The sequence below is a fragment of the Benincasa hispida genome, chromosome 7 (genome assembly GCF_009727055.1).
Source record: "Benincasa hispida cultivar B227 chromosome 7, ASM972705v1, whole genome shotgun sequence".
In the NCBI taxonomy this organism is placed as follows: domain Eukaryota; kingdom Viridiplantae; phylum Streptophyta; class Magnoliopsida; order Cucurbitales; family Cucurbitaceae; genus Benincasa; species Benincasa hispida.
This window is the reverse complement of record NC_052355.1, coordinates 39170845-39181808: the sequence shown is the minus strand read 5'-3', so window position 1 is coordinate 39181808 and position 10964 is coordinate 39170845. Positions and strand designations below refer to the sequence as shown.

Here is a 10964-nt window from a genome sequence, read left to right as displayed (position 1 = left end):
ATCCAACGAGAGAATATGAGAAGAAACAATGAGGTTGATTAGTTTACCGACTAGGTGAGTGCCAAATAAGAGAAGAAACAACGAGAAAGACTTATTTATGTTTAAGTGATTAGTGTCGAGGGAGAATAAAAGAGAGATTCACAAAAATAGAGAAAAAAAATGATTCTCAATATAGAGTTAAATCGAAGATTTTTTCTTGAAAATATGAGTTAATTTCAAGAAAGATACGAGTGAACTCAAATCAAACAAAAAAAAAAAATTCAAAATTCAATTCTTATAATTCAAATTGGTCAATTTGTTTCAAATTGCCAAATTCGTTCAACTCCTCTACTCACTCCTAAATAATAATAATGATAATAATAATGAACAATGTGGATAGATCTCATCTTTCTCTCACATGTACGATATTAATATCTTGGTTGTCACATTAAATGCATGTAGTAATAAAATAATTGTTGGGATCTCAAATTCACAAATTTAAAATTATTATTAAAAAAAAAAAGATAGGATTTCAAGTATTTATGAAGTCAAATGAAAACAATATTAAAATAAATTACACGTCGGACACGCACGGGAAATTTTCTAGACAGAAGAAGAAGTCAGACATGATGGCGCCAAATAACGTGTCCGTCGCGTTTCGAGTATTGCGTACAGCTGTATTTTATTGCTCAATTTGCCTTTAAAACTACCTAATCGCTGCACCCAGTTTCTGTCGTAAATTCTTTCTTCTTCTTCTTCAGTGTTTTGTTTCTTCTAGTTCTAGCTAATCGCCCATGGCCGACTCGCCACTGCTGGAATGGGCGGACAATCGCAGAGATTCGACGTGGGCTGCTTTCTTTGGGGAGGTCAAGACTGTTGCCTTCTTAGCCGCTCCATTGGCTGCTATCAATCTCTCTCAGTTCTTGATTCAGACTGGTTCTTTGATGATTGTTGGTCATCTCGATGAACTCTCTCTTTCCAGTACCGCTATAGCTGTTTCTTTAGCTGCTGTTACTGGATTCAGTGTGCTTGTAAGTCCTTCCTCCATCCTCTTTTCTCATCGATCGTAAGTTTCAATGTGCGTTTGATTCATCTCCACGTTCACTTTGAAAATAAGCCCTCGATTTCAGTAGAAATGCTTCATACTATGTAATTAGATCTATATTTAGCCAATGTGAATCGTCATTCTAACATTTCTTCGAAGTACCACCAAGTTTTTACTCAAATGGTCATAGCTAGCTCAACCACGACTATGTCATGGCTAACAACTTCTTTGTTTGGCAACTGAGGATATTTACTATTAAATGATCCAGACAAATAACAATCTTCAATGGCTTCTTTGGAACAATCATTTATAACCATGGCGGTAAATAAGGGACATGATCCTGATAAATGACTAAGAGATCATCCTACCTAGAATATAATATTTTATAAATTTCCTTGTCACCCAAATATTATAGGATCAGTTGGATTGTTTCGTGAGATTAGTCGTTAGTCTAGGCTCGCATAAGCACGGCTTGACACGCTCGGATTTTTAAAAAAAAGAAGAATGACTTTATGATGATGGAGTAGGTCTATGTACAATGACAGTGGGAAGAAGGTAGGAAGGAAGAGGGAAAGTGCCTCCCTCTTGATTAGTCTTAGATTATAAAATTAATCAAACAAATTACTAATGATTAAAAGAATCTCATCAGTCCCAATTAATTTTCAGATAGTTCCCAGCGGGAGCTGTAATATTCACATTATTATATACTGTATTTTCATTGAATCCTGTAATTTATGCAATCAATTAATATTCCATTCACGTGAAGTAATGAATCTATGGGCTCTATTTGGTTTGCCAAATTATCAACTAAATTTCGTTGCCTGATCTGACTGTGCTCTGAACTAAACTTGCAGATAGGTATGGGTAGTGCCCTTGAAACTCTATGTGGGCAAGCTTATGGCGCAGGACAATATAAAAAATTTGGGAGTCATATTTACACTGCTATGGTGTGTCTCCTAGTAGTTTGCCTCCCTATAACTCTGTTATGGATCAACATGGGGAAGCTACTTGTTTTGATTGGCCAAGATCCTTTGATATCACGTGAAGCTGGGAAGTTTATGATTTGGCTTATTCCTGGGCTCATTGCTTTTGCATTTCTGCAGCCACTTATGAGATATTTTCAGATGCAAGTTTTAGTGATTCCCATGCTTGTAATTAGTTGGATCACATTTTGTCTGCACATACCCCTCTGTTGGATTTTGGTGTATAAAACAGGACTCCATAACCTTGGTGGAGCTTTAGCCATGAGTATTTCATATTGGTTGAATGTGATTTTGATGGCCTTATATATGAAATTTTCTCCCAAGTGTGAAAAAACTCGTAGTGCAATTTCTATGGAGCTTTTTAAAGGAATTGGAGTTTTCCTTCACTTTGCTATCCCTTCTGCAGTAATGACTTGGTAATCTACTTTCACTTTCTGTGTTCTCATCTCAACTAATCAATATTTAGTTTTTGATTTGTTTATTCTAATGCTGGTGATTGCAGCCTTAGTTGGTGGTCATTTGAGTTGATTATCTTATTGTCTGGGCTTCTACCAAATCCAGAGCTTGAATCTTCAGTTCTATCTGTTTGGTAATCTTCTATTACCCCTCTAGAAGGAGTTTCTTCTGAATTAAATGGAAAATAATTAAAAATATGACTTTTTCTTTAAAGTTTTGTAAGAATCAAATCTTTCATTAGAAAGGAGAGTCAACCTCACGGCTAAGATATTTAAAAAGTAAGACTACAATTGTCCTATTATATCAGATAAAGAATTATTACAAAAAGATTACTCACCTTACACCATGAAGTTGTAACAAGAAAGACATCACCCACAAAAGAGTGAAAAGGAAATATGATACTTGACTTTCTGTTAATCTCTTCGAAAAAGAAAAAAAAACGTTTCAAGTGACATTTGGCTTTTATGAACAGCTTCAATACCTTGACAACAGTATTTACATTAGCATATGGAATCGGCAGTTCAGGCAGGTATGTGTTAAGGCCTTTGCAAATTTTCTTGTTCTCATGAATAAATCAGTTGGATTTTTAATCACATTTTGAAAGGATTGCTTTTGTTCTTGTAATTGGTGCTGCAGTACCAGAGTTTCAAATGAACTAGGAGCTGGGAAGCCACAAGCTGCTCGTGTAGCTGCTGGAGCAGCAATATTTCTTGCAGTTACAGAGATCATCATAGTGAGCATGGTCCTCTTTGCACTTCGTCATGTTTTCGGTTATGCTTTCAGCAGCGAAAAGGAAGTTGTGGATTATGTTGCCATCATGGCTCCCCTAGTTTGTATATCAATCATATTGGATGCCGTTCAAGGGACCATTTCAGGTAGTTAAATTTGTGTGTTTAATGTCACTAAGCAATGGTTTTTTCGCATGGTTAAATGCTGCAGAGTTGAATTGTTCTTTATTGAATCAGGTATTATAAGAGGATGTGGTTGGCAGCGTATAGGGGCTTATATAAATTTAGGGGCTTTCTATCTTTGTGGAAATCCAGTTGCTGTAGCTCTTGGTTTCTGGGCAAATTTAGGAGGGTGGGGCATGTGGATTGGCATCCAATCTGGGGCTTTCTTGCAGATGCTTCTACTCGTGGTCGTCATGAGCCGAATTAATTGGAACAAACAGGTCCCTATCTTTCATTTCAGATTCTCTTGACTTTGATCCCATCTTATCCTTTTCTTTTAAAGAATATCTTAAAATTATAAGAAATACTCTCGAGTATTTCTATACTTTCAAAAGTTGCAATATTACCTTTTAACTTTTTCATAAATATTTCAAAACAATCTTTGGAGCAGAATTTCATACGGGAAATGAGACTTAGAACAGTAGAATGGAGTAACAATCTAAATTTGAAGTAAAACGAGTTTCTTTTACGGGTTTGCCGAGTTCTTGTGCTGATATGCTGGGAATTTCTTCCTGTCATGTTTCACTTACAGGCAGAAGCAGCAAGGGAGAGGATCTTTGATGGAAAAGACTTGGTAAATAAATATGAGGAACAAAGTGTTTTGTGCTAGTTTTGACCAGCAGTGAGAGAGTATCTGAAGCAGAGACCCATAACCATTGAGTACTTACTGGAGATTTTTTTGTTTTCTTGTTTTGTTTGACTGTAATAGTATGCAAAAGAGAAAAAAAGCCAAGTTAAAAGAGTGAGAGAGAGCTTCCTGACTTTGGCTTGAAGCCAATGTGAGTACTGCTTCAGTCCAATTTTTTCTTTTAGAAATTCTAAAAAATGTGGAGTGAAAATCTGCACTTCTGACTTGTAAAACCTATAAAATATGAAGTAAAGATTTGATAGGCAAAACTAATGTTTTGTGTCACTTTATTTCATTTAATTATTTACTTTTTTGTGTTATCTTCTGTCATGTCAAAGTGTGTGTGTGTGTGTGTGTGATCTTCAAATCCTTAATATATAATCACAAGTTGAAGTCATTCTAAGCTATAAATGTGTGGCGATTGTGAGTATGAATTGCAAATATGTATAGTTTAAGACACCATTTATCAAAAATTCAATATTCGCATCATTGTCAATGTATTTAAATTTAGTTTCCCATTAAAATTAGGGCTTGTCTAATTTAAATGAAAAAAAAAAAGAAGAAAAATAATAGTTAAAAGAGAAATTATGGAATGTAATCACCAAAATATGATTGTCCTCCAATTCTAAGGTCATTTAATTTTGTTTGAACAAAAAAAATATATTCAATTTTACTTCCTATTCTTTGAACAAGTCTTAAAATATTTATGTTAGTTTAATTATGAGTTTTCTCTCTTTGCTAAATGAAAATACATTTATGTGGCATTTTTTCTTGAATAAAAATTATTGTTGTTGTTGTTTGATATAAATTAACTTTAAATGGCTAAAATTAAGATTTATTGAAATTAAATGACTAAATTTGAACAATTGAAGATGCATGAACTAGACCAAGATACATGTGCCAAAATGATATTTTAATCAAATCTTAATAATTGTTAGATGTAACTAAGCGTCACTTAATTTGTTGACCTATTTCTTAATTTTTTTTTTTTTTTTTTTAAAAAAAAGATAAGCTCTTGGTTATCCAAAGCTGTGTTTGTTTATCATAATTTATCTATAATGAGTTTCATCTTTTATTAAAGAATCATTTGATAACTTCATAGCCAATTTTTCATTATTTCTTTTATTTTTCAAAATTTAACTTGAATGCTAAAAAAAAAAAAAGCACTAATAGACATTTATAGACTTACAATGTCTACAAATGATAGACTTCTATCAACGTCTAACACTGATAAACATTGATAGACTTCTATTAGCCTCTATCAAAGAAGATTAAAAATTTGTTATTTTATGTAAATAATTTCCCTTATTTTTTTTTATTTTTCAAAATCCTCCTAAAATACTATGGATAGAAATATTGTTAAAAAGAGTATCGGACCACTAACAAATAATAGTTAACCCCACCCCAGACAAAGTTAGTGAGTTGTGTAATAGGCTACTAATTCGCACAAATTTTCAAAAAAAAAAAAAAAAAAAAAGTAATCATACAAGGTCTTGGAGATTAAAATTACAATATTTGATTTGTTAGATGATATATAATTAAATCTATTTTTACTCACTATCTTAAACTTTTGGATTAATTGATAATTTAAGATGGTATTAAACCCTTATAATATTATTTGGTTATTTGTATAAAAATACATTGTATGGTTATTTTTTGGGAGAATGTAGAAATGTTTTTTTTTTTAATCATATTACAATCATTGTGTTGCTCCATGTTCCAACTAAGGAGACACAATAGAAACAAGTGGTCCGACATTGAATCAGAAAATATATTCAACATTCGTGGGAGAAAACTGTCCACGTGGCGTGTCTTCACTTTTAACTCAGATGCACCAATATGATTTATTTTCAAGGTAGAACTATTACCTCCAATCTTTAAACTAATTTGAAAATTAGTTGTCTTCATTAAATTTAACTTCTAGAGTTTACTAAAATATTAGTAATAGGATTTCGTCATAATGTACATTTATTTAAAAAGTAATATAATATAAGAGCTATTAAATTTGGGATTTTAAAATATATGAATTAAAATAAAACACACGTCGTATAATTAAGGTTTCAAATATTTCTGTTTAATGAAAAGGTCTCAGTTTTTCAAAAATATCAATAAAAAATATCGACGTACATGAATATTTTTTAGAAAAAACTATAAAATAAAAATAAAAAATAAAAATGATTTAAATTAATAAATAAATAAGTTAAAATTTTTATTATTCATATTATATTTACTTATTTATGTGACATTTTGTTATTTAGTTTTATGTTTTATGGTTTGTATGATATAATAGAAATGTCGTCGATGTTGAACTAATGACAATGTAGAAATATCAATGAAAATGTTTGACATGTCGATAAAAATTTAATATCATAAATATAATCGAGATTTTAACATTTTCTTTCAAATCATTTGCAATGATTTATTTTTATTAAGAAAAAAAACAGAAACAAGACAAAAACAAAATTCTCAGAACATTTGATAAAGACAAAGTTGGCATACGAGTGATGTGTTTGAGTCCACGGTGGGAAGCACGGTCTCATAAGTTATTACTTATTAGGGAAGGTAGACTAGTCAACGCATTTGCTACTTCATTTCCTTCTCTAGGTGTGAAAAATAATACTCTTTATATATTATTAGGTAAGAAGCTTGACATCCTCCTACCGTTTCATCTATGAAAAATTTTCAAGGGATGTTTGACCTAAAGCGTCGGGACGGTGGAATTATGAACACTACTACTTATTTAGTCTATAAAATTTATGGACCTATGACTAAAAAGCATTAATTTTATGCTTTATTAACTCTTTATACGAAGAGCTCTAGAAGTTCACAACTTTTCAGACTTTATTATTTATTAAAGTTCATAACTTCATTTTCTTGTTCCAAAGGCCCTTAAATCAATTTCAAAATGGAGTTAGACCCGTTTCTTTGCTAAGAGCTTGACTTTCTATATATTCAACCACCCACCATTTTTAACTAATACAATGCAAAAGGTAGTTACCTCTTAATGATCGTCAGATGGAACATTTGAAAATCTAAGTGCCTCCAAATAACTCTCTTAGATACAAAATTTATTACCTGCATAATTACATGTTGCATTGTAGGCTAGTGTTATTAAATCTATGCCACCATGAGAAAAATTTTAAGGAAAAGATGACCCAAAAATTCCTGTGAGTGGTGAGTTAACAACAAATAACTGTAGTAAAAAAAAACTATTTTTATACTAAACATAAGTTCAAAGCTTAGTAAAACATCATAAATCAGGTGTGGTTTAAATGCTTGAGTTAAATAAAACATCAAGGAGATTCATAACAATAACTCTTGAAAAAATTCAATCATAGACTGGCTTCTCTTCAAAAAAATCGATAGCTAAATTTTTGCCTTACTTTCATAGAGTTAAACTCAAGATGCATAGTAGAGTAATCTTTTTCGTCATACTATATATCAACTAATCTCTAGATATGCATATCATAACAAACCTATATAGTATTTGGTTTTTGGGAAAAAGAGAAAAAAGAGTATTGTAAGAAATTTTCCATTGAAACAAGGACTTTGGTTAATTATTCAATTATGGTTAATCTCATGAATTTTTGGTTAGCTCATGAGTATTAAAGAGGTTAAGATGATGGGTTAACTAGTGTTAGATTCTATTTTGGGTGATTAAAGAGTTATTAATACTTCGGCGAAATAATTATTTCAGGCCAATCGAAGATTAGAGTAGCCTACAACCCACATTTCCACGTCAAGAGTATTGTGGGTGGTTATTTTATAAAATAGTTTAATATATGTTGAATGTTATGAAATTTCATAAATATATATATGTTTTACCTATGATTTTAGAGAAATTGTTACAAATTTTCAAAGATTGTTATGCATTTCAAACAATGTCATGTTTTATTTGAGATTATGATATTTAGAATGTTTGAGATATATACCATGATTACTTGAGAATTTATTAAGTGTTTTACCTTTATTGAAAAAAAATTTCAAGCTTGTGAGACAAATTTTCAAGAGAGTATGATTTTCAACCAGAGTTGAGATTGACAAAAAAAAAAAAAAAAAAAAATTGTTTTATATTGTTTTACAAATTGTTGGAAAATTTTGAGATGATTTATCTTCATGGAGAACATTGTTCGGAGATCGTAAAGTGTTTTAGAGAAAATGTATTCCTGGTAAGGCTATGAAATTTTTGAAAATTTTGTTCTAGAAAGTGTGATTTTTAAGAGCATTCAAGAAGAAATACTTCTTCCTTGAAAGTAGTTTTCAAACCACTAGATTATGTATCCATGGTAATTTTCCTATACACTTACATGAATGTATTTTCGTAGCGTATGTATGATAGAGAGAGGTTTTTGGAACGCACCTGGGCACACACAAACTTTATGTGTGTCGGAATGCTTTGTCCTTTGGGGACTGCTTTGCGTACACGTATGACAGATATTTGCTCTATTATGCATCTTGAGAGTACTCAGTGTATAGTATGACAAAAATTGCTCTACTATGTACCTAAAGATTACTCAAGATATAGTATGACAAAGATTTGCTTTGCTATGCATCTTGAGAGTACTCAATGTATAATATGACAGAGATTACTCTGCTATATACCTAGTGATTACTTCGGACTGAAGGAACTCTTATTCAAGAGTACCTCGAGTGGAAGCGGATCTTTCCAATTCATTGTGACAGAATTTTCACATATACATTCAAACATACAGATATGCATTCATAACGCTAAATTACTGACATGCTCAAAGGAACAATAAACAAGACACCGAGAGATCATATCAGTTGAAGACTTTTCCTTCACAGCAAATCTCGCTTTCGCTGGAACGGCAAGCTATAGTTCAGCAAATCCCAATCGTCTACCTCAAACAATCTCCACACGGACAGAAAGAAACGGGGACAATACCACCACTCAGAGCCCTCAGTATTCTCGGAGTGAGAATCCAAAGGGTGGGCTTTGTTCGGATTTGGTAGAGGGAAGAAAGAAGGGAGATTGTATACAACGATCAAGCAAGTGGGAGAAATGCTCGTCTATCGTATAGACAAAATGCTTGATGGTTTAGGTGAAGTATACGATCGTGTAGGAAAAGGTAAGCGATCGTCTAAACAATCGTGTAGGAAAAGTTAAGCGAACGTCTATACGATCATTTAGTAAATATCGCTAAATGATCACTTAGTAAAAGGTAAGCGATCATTTAGTAAATAGCGTGCGCGGGTGTAAGCGTTAAGCGATCGCTCAGCATTATCGTATAGGTAAGTGATCGTTGAGCATTATCGTATAGGCTCTGATTTTTACTCAGCGATGACACACTTCAACACTATGTTCGCGCATCCAATGCTTAACACACCGTGAGCTATTTAAGCGTCTCAAATCGATTCTTCATCTTACTCATTCGTTATGAAAACATAAGAGACGCCGACGAATTATCCTTTAACCATCCAATTAATAGACAATAAATATAATCACATTATATTCATAACCTATGAATTGATATCATATATTAACCATAGTATTTTTCCTCCACTAGATATAAATCATATTTATATCCAACTTTCTCCAAATTAATGTATCTCATACATAAAATTAATTATATCATATATAATCGAACCCACTCTCATCAATTTGAACATTTCAAACTGACCCAAAAACTGATTCTCAACTTTTATCTAAGCTACCTAGGGGACCTTATGGACCTATGGCTCGAAGCTCCAACGGTATGTGAATAACTGACTAAACTCTTTAGCCACGATATCCACCATCCATTAACTGCCAGGCATTCCACTGAAGACTGACAATTGAACTCTTCTTACCATAGATATATATCTGTGTCCATTAGATATAACTAATCATTAGTACGATGACCCTTCACAGATGCTCGTAAGTACAACTGGCCAATCTACCGTTTTGCCCCTGTAGTTACATCTTACTCCTTAAGTACCACTGATCCCTCTAATGAACAATACAACATAGTCCTACTATGTGTGAACATCTCTTGGGCCATGAGAAGGTGTGTGGCACCACATCGTTCAAGCCCCGGGATCAACCCTTAAGAGAGCAATCTATCTACTTACCCCTGCTTTGGGGAAGAAGTGAACTCTATCTTGTGAGGCTGAGTTCCCAGCTCCCAAATCAGATGAATCCCCAAAGTGGTAGGTTTCAGTCGACGCTAAAGCCACTCGCACCCATGCAAATCAAAGGATCGCCCTTAATGGCAGGAGTTCCCAACTCGCTCAGGACTGAGGTCATGCTATTTATGATCATCCTAGTGAAGTGAACTCTCTGTCATAAACAGAGTTATATGATGAGACGTTAACACTTTGAGGTCAGGACTTATACAAACTCTTTATATAGGATGCCCCCGCCGCATATCCCCTACACGAATGATCAGGATCAAACCATCTATGACAAGTCACAACGCTTTAACTATTCCACAAAGTGGACCGCGTCCGTAGTGTTACCAGGATAAGGTTTCTCTCCTATATCCATATACTACAGACCATTTTGGTTGTCACTTAAGACATGATCCACTTGTATGTCACTACATACATGCTTAAGTTACATAAAGACAACCAGGGATATTAAGTTTATTGGTTTGTGGTAAAATAAAAAACATCTAAATGTGCAAAGTTAAGAAGTGAAGTAAATATCATATATATTATACATCACAAGCATTCATATAAAATTGTTTACAAACTATAGGACACGAGACTTTAGGGCACAAACCCCAACAGGGACATGGTATAACAAAGATTTACTCTGCTATATGTCGGGAGAATTCTTGATGCATAGTATGTGAAAAAAATGGGCTCTAAATCACGAAAAGAGAAAGCCCAAAATGAAGTATGATCCAAAATATGTCACGTCTACTCACTTTGACATGTGGAATAAAAAGCCTCTGATGAATTCTATTCAGTCTTTTCCA

The 10964-nt window shown here is 33.0% G+C and overlaps 1 protein-coding gene across 1 annotated transcript; it reads left to right on the top strand.

Moving 5' to 3' along the window:
- The first annotated feature begins 702 nt into the window (after positions 1-702).
- On the top strand, positions 703-4314 carry LOC120081241 (protein DETOXIFICATION 12-like). The gene is made up of 7 exons (XM_039035950.1): positions 703-1010; positions 1879-2423; positions 2510-2596; positions 2936-2992; positions 3100-3338; positions 3429-3634; positions 3946-4314. The coding sequence occupies exons 1-7, from the start codon at positions 774-776 to the stop codon at positions 4021-4023; spliced, it is 1449 nt and encodes a 482-aa protein (XP_038891878.1). The 5' UTR covers positions 703-773; the 3' UTR covers positions 4024-4314.
- The last annotated feature ends 6650 nt before the right edge of the window (positions 4315-10964 follow it).